The following is a 21,400-nucleotide window of genomic DNA, read 5'->3' as shown; positions in this document are numbered from 1 at the left end:
AGGTGAGTTCATACCCCTAAATGAATATTTTAAATGTTTTTAAATGCTTTAATGGGGGGGGGGGGAATACAAGTAGAAAACAATATGTTATTAAATCACTCATATGTATTTTATAACTGTGTTTTCATCCAGCAAATTTCACATACTTCAGAATGTGATGCATGAAATGGTTTTCTATCTTAAAATACTTTGATATAAAAAAGTATTAGTTTTGAAATGTTTATAAAAATGACATCAAGTCACTATTAATTATTGTTCAAAACTCTTAGATATCTTGCAAAACCATTACGTTTACCTTCCTGAACAACCAATTACCTTTCAGTTAATTATCATAGGGATAGTTAGAAGATACAAAACATGATTCCTATTACAAGGAATCACACAAGAGTCAGTTCATTCATGAGTCTATACCAGTACATTACATGATACATCAGTACACTTACATATGCTTACATGATACATGAGCACATTTACCTAGCCTTACATGATACATGAGTACGTTTACATAGATACAATTATCTGAATACGCTTACATGAATACCATACATGAGTACTGTTACATAGATACATTATCCTGTATTCACTTACCTGGATATTTGTACCTAGAGTTACGAGGAAGATTTATTTGTACCTTCTGTGTAAATTTTTCTGCCTATCCCTGTTCGACGGGATGTCTAGACGAGACTAACCATTATGGAACCCAGCTGTTAGCACCACTAGGTGATGAACATCTACGGATGTCTAAGGTTATTACTTATACTAGGTAGATCGATATCGGAACTAACCCTTCCTCCATCCTGCTGTTGCAACAGAGGATGAGATGAAAATCTTCGGATGTTCATTAGGTTACTACTTGTGTTAGGAGTCAGTTACGGGACTAACCCTTCCCCCAACCTGCTGCTGCTACAGAGGACAATTGGACAATCTTCGGATGTTCATTAGGTTATTCATTTTGCTTATTGCGATGTTGTGTTTGGCCTAGTACCCAGTGATAACACTTACATTAGTACTTTTACCTGTTTACTTTATTTTGTGATACTTTCACATAAACGATGAGTTAGACTAAGTACTTTAGTCAATAGAAAGGAAAACTATCATTTTACTTACAAAACGTTTGGGTCTTGGTTGAAGACTACATTTCATAATAATAGGAAATAAGGGATTTTCTTGGGCTTTTCATACTTATACCAACATTTTCATTTAAAGGTTTACATGACATTCAAAACAACTTTTCAAAGCAAGACAATGACACTTGAATACTTATGAATTCACCAGCTTTAAGCTGATACTCTCTTTCAAAATAACTTGTATTCTCAAGTCATCAGTAGACAGGTACAGTGGCCAGGTTTTGAGAAGACGGAGCAGACAATTCTCGTCTTTTATTTTGATTGTATATTTTTGGTGTCTTATTACATTGAAAGAACACACATGTATTAAAATTTTACTTTTAATGCAATGGATGATGTTGTTGCCTGTTTACTACTTTACATTGTTTGTGATACTGTACATGACGTCGTCCACCCCTGAACGTTTCCACCGTTCGTGGTTTTGGGGTGTGACAGCATCCGAACCAACACGTTTTCTCGTCTGGTGAGTTCATACCCCTACCCTTTTTCAATGGTTTTTCAATGTTTTCAGGGGGGGGGGGAATACAAGCAAAAGTACAAGAATATCTTGTACTTAAATTCATTATTTCATTTGATTGATTTCATAATTCGTACATTTTTAAGAATTGAAAACATATTAACAAACTGGTTTGACTTGCAGAGTTGTTGTTCAAACCGATTTCAATTCTTATTATATAGTGTTACTCTTTATACTTCACAATTGATTGTTCACACTTTTACAATTGAAATAATAGATCTTTAGTATTGTCTTTAATAAAACACCCCCTAGATTCAAGTGTGAAGGACAGGTATCATTAGAAGTTTAATCAGGTCCTTAATACTACTCCTCCTAGATATGAGAGTAAAGGACTAATAAAAACAGGGTTTTCATATTAATAATTTCAGTTTTAAATTCACTAATCTTAAGATTGGAGAAACGTCCTTTGTAACACTTCCCCTAGGTACGAGAGTGGAGGACTAGCCCTATAACCAGAATCTCTGGAAAAAGGGAGAGCGTGACTTGAGTGTATAGATCTATACGAGACTGACTATCCCGCACCTGGCTGCTAGCTACAACTGAACCGAAAGGTTCAAGGGTGACGAAAGTCATAAAAAGATACTGGCCCTGGCCCGAGTCATATCTAGTCTGTAGTATGGTTATGGAACTCACAATCAAGATTATGAACACTTTACACTTAATTATTAGTTTTATATATGTGTTAAAACTAATGTACATTTAAGGGTAATCAGACTTTCAGGAGACTCCACACACACACACTTTAAGTATAGTAGATACTTGTACATTACTTTCAGATTCGGTAACAATTCACACACATTTAGGAAAATATGAGATTTTCCTGGGATAACATTTGTACATAACCAGAAACGTGTAACAATTCAGATAACTAAACATTACAATTCACAAGGGTAAACATGTTTTTCAGTATACATATTTTACATTACATTTTGGATTCGATAAACATTACTTTTAAGAAAATATGGGATTTTCTTGGGTGTAACTTTTTCAGAAATAGAAAGGAACTCATACGTTTTCAGAAAACAAATCGCTTATGAAATCACCAGCTTTATGCTGATTTTTAAACTGCTTGTATTCTCAGGTCCGCATTAGACAGGTACCCGATGATCTCTTTTTGTCGAAGACGGAGTGCGTTGAAGTCACGTCTTACTTTTGTTCATATATACTATGTATCACACTTGTACAACTTTACTTTTGGAACAAATGTAAACTTTTATATGTAATGTAATGGTTGTTTACTTTGCTTACTATGTGCATTGGATTTGATACTCAACGTGGAGTCTGCCCCGGAAATGTTTCCGCCTTCGGTTTTCGGGGTGTGACATCAAGCAAGCCTCATTCTTCAGTTTAGCACTCTCTTGGACCTTTGTAAGTGTCCAAGACCTGATTTTTGTCATTCAAAGTTGTTAGACCTTGAGTTTTGTCCCTTTTTCTCCTTATTCTTGAATGTTTTAAGGGATGGATCTCATAAAGTTTGCAACTTTATGAATCTCCAGGTCAAGGAGACCTAGTAGTGTCTTGGATCTAGTCTATAACCAAGTTTTGATGGATCTAGTCTATAACCAAGTTTTGATGCTGTGCATAGAGATTAGGTCATAAATCCTCATTTTGACCTAATATGGGTTCAATACATGCATTGGACATGCATGTCTATAAAGCACCAACCTTTGGGATGGTTTTGGTGTTAGAAACACTTCTTGAAAGGATGGACTTCAGATCTTAAGGACTAAGAGTATTTTTGTTAAGCCCATGCATTATCAAGCTTGTGATTTAGGTTTTTAGACCTTTTTGGTAGTCCCAATGGATAAAGTTGGAAACTTTACCCTTCCTAATCACATTTTGGTCTAGATCTGAGCTTTGGAGCTCTTGAAGTCGAAAAGGCAACTAAATGTATTAAATGGTTCAAACTCAGGCGAACACGACATGTTTGCAAGTCAACATGGCATGTTGCCTGAGGTTTTCCAGACTATTTGGATGCTCGCGGAACACGGCATGGCCAAGGGAAACACGACATGTTGGGTCAACATGGACTGTTGACGGTGACTGTTGATTTTGACCAAGTTGGACCTTGCGGGTATTTTGGGATCTTGATGGAATTGGTTACTTGGTGGGAACAAGTATCGGTTAGAGAAATGAGATTTTGGAGTCAGACCTCATCAGTTTTGTTCAGTCTGCGAGGTGGGTTTTCCTCACTGTACTTACAGGTCGAAGGCACTAAGGCCGGACCTTTGGATTGTTATCCTGGTTTATCATATGATGGTGTGATGTAGTGATCTGTTAGATCTAAATCCTGGTAGATAGGATGATGCTATGTGTAGTGATCTATAAGATCTGTCTATTGTTTACTGGCTGGTTATTTGCATGCTTGTCTGTTATATATATATATATATATATATATATATATATATATATATATATATATATAGGTGCATGTTTGTGTGTGTGTGTGTCGACACAATGTATGTGTGGTTGGGTTGAGGGCGATCTTGCTTTGTGCTAAAGGCCAATAGACCCAGGGCGTCCCAGATAACCTGAAGGCCAGTGGGGCGTACCAATTAGGCCGAAGGCCTGGAGAACGTTTGTTAGATACCATTTTTTGCATCTTATAGAGTAGTTTTTATTATCATTTTAGCATCATATTTTGTACATTTGCATATAATTTATTTAAATAATGTTCAACTCATGTCTTTCGTTAGAATTTCCGTACTGCTCATGTTTTTATGTTAATTTCAGATAGTTCGAGTGGAGCAGAGCTGTGGGAGCAGTTGGATGCACGTTTGGAGCTTAAAATGGAGATTGGAACTTATGGAGTATGTTGAGGAATGCTAAGAAGATGTTTTGGTCAAGAAAGATTCGATCGAATTGATCACACGAAGACAGAATCTGCAATTCAAAGTTAAAGGATGTTGTCGACAACTTTTGACCCCCTGTCAGTATTTTGACCATATCTCATCAACCGTAACTCCGATTGACGCAATTCAAAATGATCTGAAATGTAGACGAAATTTCAAACGTCTTAGGAAAAAGATGCGATCGCATGGAGCCTTTGTACAATCTCAATTTTGGTCGCAACTTGGATTCGAGGTTTTTTAGTGCTAAAAATTCATCTTGAAGTGAAAACTCAAAACATGCGATTGCAACGTATGAACATGCAATTTCAACTTCCCTCTATGCGATCGCAGGCATCCCAAAATGTGCTAAAATAGCATCCTACTTCATTAAAAAGGACCGTGACGCGTTTTATCAAAACATGCGATTGCAACTTTGAAACATGCGATCGCAAGTGCGTCGTTTTTGCTGCTGGACATATAAATAGACATTCATAACCTTCCAATAACCTAAGTTGGCGATTCCAGAGGTACTAGACAATGAAAATACGATTTTGGAGGTGTTTCTTCTCCGATTTCAACGATTTCTGAAGATCTGAAGACGATGGATCATCTCTTTCAAGTAGATTAGTAAGATTAGTTGTTTGATCTCTCTTTTCATTTGTTTTTATCAGATTTTAGCCATGTCTGGCTAAAACCTTAGTTTTCAGTTCTGCAAAGACAAATACTTTTCATGTGATTGATCATTAGATCTGATTTTCATTTTGTGTTTCTATCTAGGTTCTTCAGTTTTGTTCTTAATTAATGTTTGATTTTGATTCTTGTTAGTCTGATCACCTAGCTAGGGTTTTATCATTCCAGTTAATTAGTTATAGAATATATAATTGTTTTTGTCAACTAGTAATAAGTAACAAGTAATAAATTGGTTCCGTATTTGGGATTTGACTTTTTATAAAATGCAAAATCATATATTTACGCTTCCGAGCTTGTGAGAAGTATTGGATATTGCTGAGAATTTTACAAAGAACTTAATGCAACTTTGATGATCTTAATTAAGAGCTTGTTTGATTAGACAGTAAAAAGTTAGGGTTAATTCAAAGAGTTTGTTTTTATTAACTAATTTAGGTAAAAGAGATTATACTAGAGCTTGTTAGTTTTTCTCAGTACCAACTTAGATAAAACACATCTCGAATAATTCGATCTGGATCAGTTACATGATTAGGAAAGTCGCAGCAGAACTGAAAATCGTTTTATATATTGATTTTCGTTTAATTTAATATCACTGCAATATTTAGTTTAATTCAACCCCCCCCCCCCCTCTTCTTAATAATTTCTGTTTTGACTAGGCGTTCCAGTCAGATTGAAGGCTTTGTATGCATGTTGTTTGTTGTTATTATTATGATATTGTGATGTGTTGGTAGTTTGGGGGAACTCACTAAATCTTTGGGCTTACAGTTTTGGGTTATGTTTCATGTACCTCAGAGGATCGCGAGAAGGCAAATGCGTGATCGTGTACCTCCTCGTGTGTTGTTTTATGATTTTGGAGAAAACATTGATATTGAACATGTTTCGAAAACTATTTTGTAAACAATGATGATTTATGGGTTGGTTTTAAAAGTTTAAATTTTTCATGAATTTTATGGATGGTACACATATTTAGTCCCTATTTTGTAAACAATGATGATTTATGCGCACCACAGTCGTTACCCTAAACCCTAGTCACCTCTCCTTTTTCCAGCGAGAGGGTAGCAGATCTGTTGACATAACCGTTCATCGACACTGGAAACTACTCTATCTCATAAATGACCATCAGATTTGTTGGGGTTGTACACCGTTGACTACCACCGGATCTATTGGGGTGTACATCAGCAAATACGAGTTCAGGTGGAGAAGACAAAGCCATCTCCGGCAACCGTCACCCGGAGTGTAGATCTACGAACAATTGCAGACGACGATGACGGTTCGATGCACAGGTGGCGATGGCAATTCCATCTCCGTCTCTCTTGCCCTCTCTCTTTGTACTCATCAGCACCCCTAAAAAAGTGTAGGTTTTCTAATTCTCTACTCCGGTTGGTGTTTGTACATGAGATGTTGGTCGACGATGGTGGCTTAGGGATTCATGGGAAGAAGAACGAGGAAAGAAGGGGGTGTTAACAGTGTTTCTGGCGAAAAAAGTTGGTGGTGGGCAATGGTCCGACGTGGTGATGATTTTGCTTTAGGAGGAAAAAGACTTTAGAAGGGACGAGTTAGATAAGGTGGGTTGGGTGGGTTTTAATTTTATATTTTATATTGCAATTAATTGTAAGAAAAATAAAATAAATCAAAAATAAAATATAAAGGACGGAATAATTATTCGTGTCTCGCAAGGGATTAAACGTGTAAATTTAAACTAACAAGTGATAACATGTGCAAATTTTAACCAAATAAGGGACGGTCTAAATTAATTTTTAAAAATAAGCACTTTACATGTTTTTAGACATCTATACGAAAGACGACTCATCTAATTTACTCTTGCTCTTAAGATTAGTTAATGGCTTTCAAGGGCAGAGGGATGGTTTGGAAAAGATGAAGTTTTTTAACTGTTTTGGATTCTAATTCCTCTATAGATTTTGAAAGACTATATCAAACGTGTCGAATTCAGACTTTATTCAACATCGAGTCCATTCAATAATTCCTATGACCTAGAACCTCCTCCTCCATATACCTTAAGGCTTAAGGATACATTGTTTTAGATATTCAATTATTCAAACCAAAATCGTAATAATTCTAAAATTCGTTCTTCCTTTATGATTTTCCCGACCAAATACAAATAATAAAGGAGCCTCCCCATCCCTCAAGTCGATGGATTCTTCCTCCTGTTCTATACATGAAACGACAAGATATAAAACAAAAAAGAAAAGATATTTTTAAGAAACCATAAAACAAAATCTAAAAAATATTAAATGATCCCAATTTCTCAAAATTATATATTATTATAATAATAATCCCCAAATAACTATAAACAAACTTTTGTTAAAAGTATTATAATAATGTATAATACCTCGTATACCGTGGCACCATAGAGTATTTACTACGTACGTGGCACCCCACCACTACCCCACCTCACATCATACATTCATACCCCGTTTCCAAAACGGCTCCTATCCTTGTCGTTTTACGTCGACCCTAAGAAACTAATAAAAGAAAATAATTCCAAAAAACAAAATTCATTTTTCGTTTTCCTTTAAATAGATAGCTCGATTGAAGTTAGGTTTGCCAATTTAGAAAGCGAAAAGCAGTCTTTAAAAATTCTCTCTAATCTTCTCCCTTCCTTATCTTCTCAAAAACCCCAAATTTCTTTAACTGTAAATCAATGGCGAATCCGACCCGAAGACCCGTACTCCGAGCTCACTCTCCTTCCGGAAGATTCTACACCTCGCCGTCGTCAAACTCGTTTGCTTCCTCCACCTCCGCCTTCTCGTCGAGCCCGTCGTCGTTCTTTCAGAACCGATCTGCGTCACCTACACGTGTCAACGTATTCGGATCATCTCCATCGGCGTCGAATATACGATTTTCTCTCGACAATCGTCAAATTTCTCCGAGTCGTTCGATCTCTGTAATTCCGAGGAGTAATAATAGTAATCAAGCGTCGAAGAAGCAGTTGGATAAACCGAGGAGGATGTGTATGTGTTCGCCTACTTCGCATCCAGGTTCGTTTAGGTGCAGCTTGCATAAAAACTCTAACAGCAATCACACTCCGGTGTCGTATCCTTCGAATCGACTCAACGCGAGGAGGTCCGCAATGACAAACTCGTTGGTACGGATTGGCACTGTTGAAGGCGGTGATTTGGTCAAGAGAGCTCTTGCGGCTTTGATTCGGCCGTCGTCTCATCAGCAGCGACGGAGAACTTGTTTTCAACCGACGCTTAGTCGTTTATCTTCCATGACTAAAGTCTAAAGCTTGATGATTTGTGATTTTTTGAATCTCGTTTGAGCTCTCTGGAGCTAATCATGGTGGTGGTGAATCAGATCCCGGCGAGTCGGTGGCGGTTGAAGAAGTCGGGACGGACGGTTTTTTTAAATTCCGGTTACCGAAAGAAATCCTGAACTGGATAATAGATCCTCTTGTGTCTGTATATACTTATAGATGAGAATATATGAATATCATCGGTTGCTGCCATTAATGGCTAACGAAGCAGCTTCAAGTCTCTAAAACAAAATCCATTCACTTTAAAATTCACAAAAGTAACTAATTCCACCACATCTGTTACCGAATTTCAATTCATTTCTATCCAGAGATCGGACTCTGTTGATGATATCCGTATCCATATTCATCATCGTTCCATTAACTTCCATTCCATCTCTCGTTAGCATTGAAGTTTAACGTTTTCCGTTAACTGCGTTCGTTTTCCGTTTCTAAGCTCCGTCATTTCCACTTCGTGTTCAGCGTATTCGTTCAGTTGTCGTCATGTTCAACGTTATCTTTTTTTTTTTTTTTTTTTTTTTTTAAATTGAATTATTAATTTCTATCTAATCATCTTTTTGTCTTCTTTATTCAACAGGTTATCAATTTCAGATCATCACGTTCACTCATTCATGATATGGAGCATATTTTCGTGTACATCTTGAAGACTAATCGAGATTAAAGTGAAAACATATTTAGATGTATTTTATCCATGAATTTGTCTTCAAATCAGATAATGTTGCAGATGATAAATTGGACACAATTACCAAAACGAAAGTTGCTGTGTTTATGGATCTTGACTTTTAGTCAATAAATTTGGAGAATCGTGCCGTGATATGACTTTCATCATCGACTGTAAATTCAAGTGACCGCCATTGACTATCTTGGCTGTGCAAAATTTTGGAGGATTTGATCATCGGCCGTTGGATTTGCAGAATACAACCAAGAAACTATTAATTTCACATATAAGTATTCGAAACAAAGACTAAACAAAAATATAAATATTCATAACATTATAAAAATATGAGTGGACCATTGAAAACAAAAACAAAAGAAAACATAATTATTTTTATAAGATACTCGTGATAAAGTGTATATAAATATTAAACCATAAGGTAGGAGAGTTCGATAGTGAAGTCATTAGTTGGATAAAGACCTCTTCTTGGAGACGTCTTCTTCCACTTTAAAAATAATAATAATAAAAAAAAAGAATTTAAAAGAAAATGGTAAACAGTATTATGAAATAGTAACGATTATTAGATGTATCAAGATTAGACTTGTGTTGTAGTTTTGGTTATTTAGGGAGATGGTTTTGGTAGCTTCATGTTTCAACAAACATGGAGGGAAAAGTAGCAAAGATGCCATGAATGTGAGATCACTGATCATATACCTTATCTACAACGTAGTAGTGTGGCCTACAGATAAGATAAATGAACCCTTCCATGTTGCAAAAGGTTAGATAGTCATGGAGTTGACATCATTTTTAAAATCCGATAAATCATATGTTATCATTATTATAATAGGATGTACAATCCATAATTTACTAGAATGGTTCAATGAGATATTTAATCAATTAAATTCAAGTATAGCGAGACATGAAATTTAGTGGTCATTGAATTTTCTAACATGTTCTTTTAATATAAGTATATTTTTTTGAAAATATATTCATTGAGTTTTTCTTGACTTTAGTGTATTATAAAAAAGTTATATAAAAATATAATAATGATATGATAATCTATTGGACTTTATAATGTTTCATATTTACGAAAAAAAATCTAAGTGTTTAATTATCTAACGACCTTTTAAACAAAAAAAAAATGGTTAAAGCTTAACCTGGTGGAGAAGTAATGATGGAGAAAAGATATTACAAGGATTAACCATAAAAATATCATATCCATAATTGGGGGTTGCAAAAAGAGAACTACTGATCTAACCCACTCAATTAAAGGTTAATGATTTATAAGGTAATAAGCTGTTTATAGCGTGTATATATTTAGTTAATGATTTTTTTTAGATATATGGCCATTATATTCTTTTCTAAAATATTTGGATGTTTATGTTTTTTTTGTACATATATGATATTAATGGTTATATGTAATACAAAAAATAAAGTTATCATAGTGTGTGTATAAAAAACAAGTTTAAAGTGTAAAAAACATAAATAAACAAAATATGTAAAAAAAAACATAAGTAATTTAATATATAATTTTTATAAAACTTATTATTTTTGTAAGTCATTAACTTAAAAGTTGTTGGATTAAATTGAGATTTTCAACATATAACTTACCGGGTTTATATGCTTAATCATTAAAATAAAAATATAAAATGCTAATGTTTTTCCAATATTTTATACACATTTAAAGGTTTTATCACAAGTAATTACTAATTTTATTGGTTCGATATGTAGAAAGTCCTTGGGACTTTTGAAATCCTAGAATGTCGTCGTTTTGAATTAAGAAGTTTTCTTTTTCCGTAGGTGATATCTAAAAATGCATAATAATAATAATAATAATAATAATAATAATAATAATAATAATAATAACTAGATGGGGAATTCTTGCGTGTTGCGGGGTTCGGATGCGACAATTTTTTCCGTTGTTTGTTCTTTGAAAACGTTTATAGTTTGAGTTGCCCATTCCTTCACTCTTTAACTGATCTATAAATAAATAAATAAGAAATAAAAAAGAAGTAGAGGGACGAAAAAAGGCAAAAATGAAGCGACTTTAAAATGACCTAAATATAGTTGACGGACCATTTCTGCCAAAAAAATATTAATATGACTAAATACTAATAATATGTAATAAAAAACGAGGGTTATGAAAATTCAAAGAAAAGTGAAAAGGTTGTTTGTAAACAAAAGCATAAAGGTAAAAAGTGAATGTTGTAACATTAATTGAAAAAAAAAAATTCCAACCAATCAAAACAAAGTAATGTTACAATTTTTCATAACTTTAATATATATATATATATATATATATATATATATATATATATATAATAATAATAATAATAATAATAATAATAATAATAATAATAATATGCAGGTTAGAAATGCAAATTCATAGTTGTTAACATGTGAATTTAAAAAAAACATCACAAAAGGTTATGCAGATTTAACCTGGAAAAATCATAAGTTATTTTAAGAAAACAATATTTTATAAGGTGTTATGGTGGATTTGATCATCTTTTTGCAGGTTCGGTTGATTGAGTTATGAAGTCATGTTGCTATTTGGTTGGACATTTAAATCTCTCGCCAATTATCTATTGATTCTCTTCTTTCTTGATCAGATTCTATTACATTAAGCAACGGTCACAAAATACTTTTGATGTTGTGGTAATGACCACATTTTGTTGTTTATGGACTTTTCCTAATTCCATTTCTTTTGGATTTGTAATGCCTAGTAAGTCTTTACTTTTTGATGATGTGGCAAAATTAAAATAAATTGGAGTTTTTGGTTACATATTCCTCGTTTTAGCTTGTAATATGTTGTTATCAATTTTTTCTAACATTTTGCTATCTTTTTTAATAAAACGTTCGCCGTTCAAAAAAAATGGAATTTTGGAATACCATTTTCAAAGCAAAAAGGAAGATTATATTTAATTATCTTATATTTAGTAAAACAGCTAGAACCTTGGTTCGAAATTTTTCTACTAAAAGTTATTCTGTCTACCATATTTGTTTCATCTCATACACTTCCTTTGTCGTTTCTCATGTATGTTCATATTTTTTAACCTTTTTATTTAATATATTCAAATTAAATATATATATATATATATATATATATATATATATATATATATATATATATAATAATAATAATAATAATAATAATAATAAAACTTTATTTACTGTCAACTTGGATTAATGTGGAACGAGCCTCCATCTGTTTGATTAAACATGTTAGGGTCAACGACGAAGTGACAGAACAAGGGTGAAAATAAAAAGGGTATCCCAATCTAAACCTATCGGTTCGGTGTTTTGATTTTCGGTTTGTCCTTGGGTTTATACGGTTCGGTTTTGGTTTTAAACCCAAACCTTAATCGAATCCTTAGCTGACATAAATTCTTGTTATATTAACATGAATTTGAAGTATCTTTTCGGTGTGAGACTCAAAGTAGATATATCTATGACTGATTTAATATGTATTTGGCGATGTGGGATAGAACAACTGAGGAAATAAAACAAAGGTACACAAAAGATATGTGAGGAGTAAGAATCAATCTTAAAACCTGTGTTTCAATAAGCCAACACCTTAACCAACAAACCAACTATTTGTTTGTGTTTATAAATGAATGGATGCATATATATACACTACAAAAAGTGAAATTTTTTCAAAAAAATTATACTACTAGAAAAAAAAATTAAGGGGGATCTCAGGCTACCCAGACTCTATATTAGATCTAGACTCTATATTAGATCTACCCCTGGATAGGGATGAATTAATATAAGGCCATGTTTGATGCCTCTAAATTGTTCTCTGTAGAGGTAGCTACTTAATGGTTCAATTATAAGAGAGTTTGATTTATCTAATTTGAACCTCTAAATCGTTGAAAAGCGTATGAACCATTAATTTAAAAAATGAGTCTGAACCATTATGCGAGACAACGATTAAATTAAAAGTAAGGTCTAACTAAACTGACTTGGTACTATGTCCGGCTTTTTTTTAACGACAAATCTAATCTACTTCTAAACACTTTTTAAATCCACATATTTCCACGACGGAACATGAACTCTCAAACTCAAGGAAGGATTACAACACTTTATACCGGTTCTGTCAATGAGTCTAATGAGTATGAACCGTTTAGAGAGTTGAGAAATTACATGTAACGTTACAAATTTCAAACGGAAATTTTTATTAGTAAAAAAAAGGTTAAACATCCAAAATTCATTGTTTTAAATATATAACATTACATTTCTTTGTTTCAAAAGCATAATGTTAAATTAGAGTAAATAAAACCTTGAGAAGTCTCAAAATTACAATGTATGATCGATGTGAATGTATAGTCACGTCGCACTCTTCCTTTCACACCCAGAACAACCTAAAATACATTTAACTTAACAACGTAAATGTTAACCCAAAGCATTTAATAGGCCTCATGATATTATTATGAATTGCACAAATAACCCGCCTTCAAGGAAAATTCCAAGGCCGCCATATATAACAATTTTATACTTCAAAATTTGAATTTCGCGGTGATATTTTTTATGACGGATTTTCACTTCATTTCCGGAAACCCACAAAGTGGTCAATAGGAAATTTTATTTGCGAAGCATGTGGTAATTTTTATTGTATGTAAAAAATAGTCATTTCGATGTTAAGAATCTCTAGTTATAGCGAGGTTTATGAACTAGTTTTGTTCTATTAAAGGTTAAAGCGTAAAACATTAGTTGGAGCATCCTCAATCAAAAAACCTTTTAGTGTAGTTTTCTTTATTAACAAATTCAAAAAATAAGCTTATTGTATCTTTGACAAAACAGATTTTTCTAATTCTTTTTATTGTATTCTTGTATATGTTTTACAGTTATATTTAGCTGAAAAAATATAAGATTCACACATACACATAATAAAAAAAAAATCAATTTTTAAAAGTCTGGTTGTTTGAACTATTTAAAAAACTTAATTAAAAAAAAAAAGAATATTATTTTAGATAAACTTGATATCCAATTTAGGTTGCATATGTGATTTGAATCTTTCTATCCTTTTTATGGACCACAAAAGGTTAGGCCACTTGATGTTATGGATAAGGCCATGAAAGGGAAAGGTGTGTGGGGTGCCATATTTTGTCTTTGATCTAAGACTAGCTTTTCTTTTTATCTTTTATTTTTCCTCATATTTATTTCATTTGATATTTGCAACATTTAGGTTTTATGCATACATGTAATTTGGATAGAACTATACAAATAACTTGTTCTTATCTACATGACCTCTAGTTTTGGGTTTAAGTTAGCATGACATTTGGTAGGGTATCAACATCAAAGTGCAAAGCAAAAAACGATCCACATGCTATGTGGAATCTTGATTACAATTATAATTAGTTGACAAGATATTTTATAGAGTTAGATATTAAGGAACAAAATCAACTTACAAAATCATTAAGAAAAATGTGCACTTTACAGAAAGTTTATTTCTTGAATCCGACCCAAATGGCGTAGTATTGCGTTTCTCCTCAATTTGTATTTAAAGACTAAGTATTAGTATTGTAATTAGGAAATCGAGAAACAAAAAGCATACGAAAGAAGTGGGCCCGTTTAGCAAAGACCACATGATAACGAGAGGGACTTCTTTAAACTTTGAACCAGAATGTGGGCCCCATGTAAGTCACGGTCTTGGTGAGCTGTTTCATAGTCATGGTTTTGTGGGTTGGGCTGTTTCTGAGACATTCGGCGGCTGGCAGGTGGCGACTTGGGTTAGTGGGTGTGGTAGCTTCAGCTTCGTGTAAGTAAGCGTGTTCATTTTGTTTTTCTCTATATCGGATATGTTATGCTTAATTTGTGACATATACATCTCTTACTTTATATGGGGTATGAAAATTTACTAAGGTTACAAACTTACAATGTTACTGTGTTTTTTATGACTAAATGTGATATGTATTAATGAAACCTCCTCAAAGTCTAAGTCCTTTGTTTCGCTTGATAGCTGGTTAAATAGAATTTGGAATCGACCCAAAATGACTAAGATCGTTTAAACAACAAAGATCCAAGTCAGAAGTTCGAGTAATCTATGTGAAGTAACTGTATGTCATGTTTTGACAAAGAGTTGGGTAGATATTATTAGATAATCATCTTTTAGTAAGAACCACGTCTTAAAAATTATGTCATGGCTTGCTAGATCGTGCCATGGGTAAGAATGTCAACAAATTGATTGGTCAAGACCTCTAACACCCATTGTTGGTGACAATCCGTTAGCTTAAAAGTACCATGTCATAGACATTAATTCCTCGTTTGTTGGCTTCGTTTTGTTAGACAACTATTATATACACTTTTATACTACATTTATACTCTTTATATAGTATAGGGGCCCATTTTAAACGGTATCTCTATATTGATTTCTATCCGGACAACCTAAATTATGGGTTTCCAAACAATCTATCATGGTATCGAGCCATATGATTTACGACTTTTACTAAAATTCTTGGAACCCTATTTTTTCCTTAGGTGTCGACTACTCCTTCCTCTGTCATCATCACAATCGACTGCCTACCATTGCACAACATTGTCCAACCACCACTCTTGCCTCTACTACCGACTACCCGCCCTTCTCGTGGAGGTCATCTGGTCTCTTCTTCAACAATCTTCACCGTGAATTGGAATTTCAGTACATTTTATTCCCTTTTCCCATGGTTAAGCGCTCCGTCTTTTGTTTTCTATTTTGTTATTCTTGTTTTTGATTTCTCTGGAAGAGCCGATGACTTTTGAATCCTCATATAGCACTAACATGGACTTAACTTCTACTGTAAACCAACTTGTTTTTTCCCTCACTAATGTGTATTCACAGTTTAGCTTTAAGCTGTCGGTTGATGACTTGAAATCCAAATAACGGCGACATATTTTTCTTGACATGTGCAAAAGTGATAAAGTTCATGACCATATTACTGGAAAATACCAACCTCAAGGTGATGATGAGGATTGACAGCTATTGACTTTAGATTAAATCCTAGTTTTATTCTACGTATGATGTTAATCTCTTACAGATCATATCTAGCGACAAACTGTATCCCTAGGGACTTATGTGACAAGCTCGATGAATTTTTCCTCAATAACAAGATGTCCTGAATGCTTCAATATTCGCAACACCAAGAAAGGTGCTTCCCCCATTACTGTTTTTTCTACTCTTTGAAGAACTTAGTCAGTGCACTAGCAGACTGTGACTCCAAAAATAATGAAGTGGACTTGGTAATGCAAATTCTTCGTTAATTTCCATCATCCTATCATAGAGTTGTCAATGTCACTACCAATATAAAGTCATTTATATCGTTTCTTGAGGCTAAAACATTTTTCATTGCAACTCTGTGATTTTTCACCTCATTTTATTTTATTTTTAAAAGAACATTTTGACAGAATACATTAGTGGAAGTCTTATTTAACAGTTATGTTGAAAACATCACCAATGTTACTTTATTATAAAAAATGACCCTCATTAAAGTTAAAGTTTGAAAAAAGCAACAATATATGAAAACTCAAACAACATGCCCAAGATGATATTGTCTACTAAAGAAACATCATGAACACGACTACCCAAAAAGTGCGCCCCAAACTCACCAAACCTTACTCCTTAGCTACTTGTACCAATGCAAGACAAGCATGCCAAACACAAGAGTCTTATTCATGAGTCTCGCGAAGAAATCATTGACCCTACCAGAGATGCTCCACTTCCCTCAGCTACGACTTTATACTCCACTTTTTCACATGGGAAATCGAAATCTAAGCTTGATAAAGGTAAAAACAATTGGAGGGTTGCTTCTAGGTGGTAAAACTAATGTTTCCACTAGTTCCAATTCTTTTTCAATTATTTAAGGCGCTTTACCATAAGTTTAAACTTTTTTGGAGCACAAAACGCAAGCGATAATCCTTCTCTACAACAATACGACATGTTTGTCCCTCCTCATGCACTTTTAACAACCTTCAATAACTTATGGCAGCCTCATGTTGTCGGTCAACAACAACCATCCTCAACTGCTCTCCGTTTCTTCCAGAAAACTATCCGAAAGCCACTCAGCAACTGCACCAGCAACTTTTCCCAGCAACACAAAAACCTCTTTTTGGTCATCGTTTTCAGTTTGGTACAACCCTAATATGCTCCGATCATGGGCTCAACTCAACACCCCCCTCAACAACAAACAACACCTTTTTTTTTGGGGGGGGGGGGGGATGTTACTCCACTTTGGATAACAAAATTACACGGACCTTGCATCGATTTTCCAGGCCATGTTTGTTCAACCCCCTTAAGATGACAACTACTACATGGAGTTCAATGTCAGTTCTCAAAGGACTTTTAGTCAAGGTAAAATGTGTTCTCTAACCCATTATACTTTAAAATTCATAATGATTGGTAATGTGGTTGTCCTTCTTATTAAGTTTATTGGTCTAACTTATTTTCCCTTTTCCACAATCATTTCTTATTGAATAATGTCCTTGTATAAAACAAAATTTTCAAAAACCTTAATTATTTTCGTAATTTTTCCATTGAAAATCTTGTGTTTGTTGACTTTGATCTGTTTGGTTTCATTGTGAAGGATCTTAAAACAGGTACTCCGTTGCAGCACTACAATAACAACTACTCTGATCTTTATCTTGTTCTTCCTTTTGTTTTCTCCTTTGATATCTAAAATTGAAGACTTGGCCACCCTGGCTCGTCTATATTTCAGTTTCTTCAGTCATGCAACTTTATTTATTGTTCTAGTCATAGTTCTTCTTTATGTGACACATTTCAAATAGGAAAACATTGTCATTTAGCTTTGTCTTTGCCATGTACTAAAACTACTTTTTTGTTTAACTTATTCAATCTGATCTTTGGTCTTCTCTAGTTACTAGTTTTAGTGGATACAAGTATTATGTTCAGCTTCTTGATTATTTTTCTCACTTCTTATGGGTTATTCCATTATGTTCTAAATATGATGTTTTTCCTGTCTGAAAAAAGTTTCGTGTTTATGTTATTAATTAATTGAAAATGGATACTCAATTGTTTTAGTGTAACAATGGAAGAGAATTCAAAAATCAACCTCTCCTTGATCTTTTTCACACTAATGGCATAAATATCTATTTTTTCAAGACCTTACACATCCCAACAAAAACGGGTAAGTTGAACGCACCATTCAACCTATTAATAATATCATTCATAATTCTCTTATTCAGGGCTCCCTTCCATCTAAGTTTTAGGTATAGGCCCTTCTTTTTGCCACTCACACTTTCAACCTTCTTCATACCAAAGCTCTGAAATATCGAACCCAATTTGAAAATATTTTTGGTTTCTTTCCCTCCTACGATCACCTTAGTGTTTTTGGGTACCTTTATTACCCTAATATTGCTTACACTGTTGCTCACAAGTTTCAACCTGCATCTTTAGCGTGTGTCAAACTCGTTCCTTCTACTGATCATCACGGATACAACTTTGCGTAGATATCATCACACAAATGGTCATCATCTATTGGCATGTTACTTTTAACGAAACTAATTTCCCATACTGTGATTTTCATCCTTCATCTCTTTTTGCCACTCACACTTTCAACCTTCTTCATACTAAAGCTCTCAAATATCGAACCCAATTTGACAATATTTTTGGTTTCTTTCCCTCCTATGACCACCTTCGTGTTTTGGGTACCTTTATTACCCCAATACTTCTTCCACTATTGCTCACAAGTTTCAACCTCCATCTTTAGCGTGTGTCTACCTCGGTCCTTCTACTGATCATTACAAATACAACTTTTTGTAGATATCATCATACAAGTGGTCATCATCTATTGGCATGTTATTTTTGACGAAAATAATTTCCATACTGTGATTTTCATCGTTCATCTCTTTATACTACCAATGACACTTTAATTCATGATAATAAGCAATCTTCAATCTCTCTCATCAATGTTGTTTCTTTTTTGGTCCTATTGTTCCACCGAGTACTCCCATGACACTTATTCGTTTACTACTAAGGAACCTTCAACTCCTTCCCCGCCTCATTCCCCTTCTTCCATAAGTTATCCCATGCTTTCTAGATCTCACACCAACTCTGTTAAGCCTTGACAACTTCTTAATCTCTTTGTCACTATAAATTTTCCCCATCCCATGGTTTACTATGCAAGACATGTATGGTCCTTCAATTTGATCACATATGGGATCTTGTTCCAAAGCCTCTCGCGGCTAACAATGTCATTTTTTGGTGGATTTATCTCCATGAGTTTGATAGTGAAATTCATATTGACCCGTACAAAGTTCGTCTAGTTGCACAAGGAATCTCTTAACAAAATTGTTTGAATTTTGATGACACCTTCAACCTTATTATAAAGCATGCGACCATCCGCACGGTTCTTAGTATTTACATATCTAGACATTAGCCTTGTTGGATTAGTGTCTAAGTCCATAACTATTTTGGTATGTACTTGACCTGATGGTGCATGGTCCTTTTGGGTTGCCTTCACCAAAGCAACTTGATGGGATGAATTATGGAGAGAAAGGATTAATTATCATTTATTAATATATTATGAGAATAATATATTAAAGGGGAAATCATATTGTTTAATTAATATTAGTCAATAATTAATTAATAATTAATTTTGTGGGTAAAAGAGATTAATTAAACTTAGGGGCTAGAACTATCAATTGTGTGATAGTTGAATATTGGGCTAATGGACTCCATATTAAAGGAGTGGATGAATTCTATGGGGAAACCCATTAGAAATCGTCCAAGGCCTCTAAGGAGGGAGTCCATGGGCTGCTTAGGGCCTAAGCAGTCAAATTAGGGTTTCCTTGTTAGATAACCCTAATAGCCTCACATATTTAAGCACCCCTAGGGCACCAAAAACGTAACAAACTGATTCCTTAGGGTTTCTATATGTTTTTGGGTGTCTCTCCTCTTCTCCTTCTTCATCCTCGTGCTCTTGGTGTTTGTGAGCCATTAGAGGTGTGACAATTGTGACACTAAGCTTTCAGAAGCCAATTACAAGGAAGAATAGATTATTATTACTACATAACAATCAAAGGTAAGATCTAAATCCTATTCTTATGTTAATATCGATTATCACATGCTAGATCTAGGGTTTAAAGTCTTGGATGAATGCATGTACAATAGAGAAACCTAGATCCAAGCATTAGGGTTTGCATGAGCACATAGGATGTTCTTATAGCCAAAACCCATCAAGCCTATTTAACATTTTTATGTCAAAAATGTTTTCCTTCATGGTGATCTTACTGAAATTACTTACATGTGCCAACCTACAGGGTCTGTTAACCCTCAGTTCCCTGATCGTATGTATCGTCTGCGAAAGGCCTTATATGGCCTCAAATAAGCACAACAAATCCGATAACTCTTTATTCACTTATCACTGCGGGTCTCATACAATATACATTCTCCTTTACGTTGATGACATCATTCTCACTTCTTTTTCCCTTACCCTCATCACTCGAGTTATTTCCCTTCTCTAGGTTAAATTCCATGTTTGACTTAGGGCCTCTATCTTTCTTTCTTAGTAATGTTGCCTCTTGTAGCTCATCTAGGCTATTTCTTTCCTAGACTGAATTTGCTTAGGAGATTCTTAAACATGATGATATGGATACCTGTAATCCCTGCGCCATTTCAGCTAACACTAAATTGAAACTCTCTGCTGATGGTGAGCATGTTTCTGACCTGACTTTGTATCGAAGCCTTAACAATATCTATAAGTTCCATAAAGTCTATCATAACATTTACTAGTAATTGTTTGTATCTTGATCACATTGAGCCTTGCAACGTCTATATGAATAATATCAACTAAAGTTGTCTATTAGTTTTGTATTTTCTCATTTCATGTATGAAATGATCGACACGGCTTGCTAATGCTTGCATTTTTCATACACTTGCATTGTTGAGTGAAAAATTGGTCTGTAGGTGTTGTTATTATGGACATAGCTTATTGTTTGCTTTGTTGTTGGCTAATTCACCCGATAATGCGATGGATTCAATAGTGGAGTTTAAGGTATGTATTGTTCTATTTTTGTTTTTGTTATAAAGATGAATATTTCAGTGGCAACATTATCGACTTTTGTACTGTTCCACTGGTTCTTCCTTAGTGATTTGAAATTCTCATGTAGTAGGTGCTCTATCATAGTGTGTCATGTTTTGGGCAACGTTAATCCCATATCATCCTACAGATGAAGCCAATGAGCTACATCGGTTTTGAAGTCAAGTTCTTGTTGGAGGAGATTGTCGTACTTCATGTGTATCACAATGAAATGACCAGACGTATTATATAGTATTCTCGATAATACTCTCTGATGCCTAAGTTAGGTACAAGAGGT

The 21,400-nt window shown here is 34.2% G+C and overlaps 1 protein-coding gene and 1 long non-coding RNA gene across 3 annotated transcripts; both read left to right on the top strand.

The window, feature by feature from the left end:
* The first annotated feature begins 7,711 nt into the window (after window positions 1–7,711).
* On the top strand, window positions 7,712–8,642 carry LOC145062217 (uncharacterized). Its single transcript, XM_079009850.1, has one exon. It carries the CDS (start codon window positions 7,825–7,827, stop codon window positions 8,407–8,409), a length of 585 nt encoding a protein of 194 aa, XP_078865976.1. The 5' UTR covers window positions 7,712–7,824; the 3' UTR covers window positions 8,410–8,642.
* A 5,879-nt stretch (window positions 8,643–14,521) lies between these two features.
* LOC145062464 (uncharacterized) lies at window positions 14,522–17,939 on the top strand. 2 transcript variants are annotated; one of them, XR_013687572.1, is made up of 4 exons: window positions 14,522–14,852; window positions 15,572–16,029; window positions 16,108–17,417; window positions 17,650–17,939. It is a non-coding gene; the product is annotated as an uncharacterized LOC145062464 (long non-coding RNA). The 2 variants fall into 2 exon arrangements; XR_013687571.1 differs by having other exon boundaries at window positions 15,572–17,417.
* The last annotated feature ends 3,461 nt before the right edge of the window (window positions 17,940–21,400 follow it).

The sequence above is a fragment of the Lactuca serriola genome, chromosome 7 (genome assembly GCF_051521515.1).
Source record: "Lactuca serriola cultivar US96UC23 chromosome 7, Lser_US96UC23_V15, whole genome shotgun sequence".
In the NCBI taxonomy this organism is placed as follows: Eukaryota; Viridiplantae; Streptophyta; class Magnoliopsida; order Asterales; family Asteraceae; genus Lactuca; species Lactuca serriola.
The sequence above is the reverse complement of the archived record's forward strand: the minus strand, read 5'-3'. Positions and strand labels throughout refer to the sequence as shown.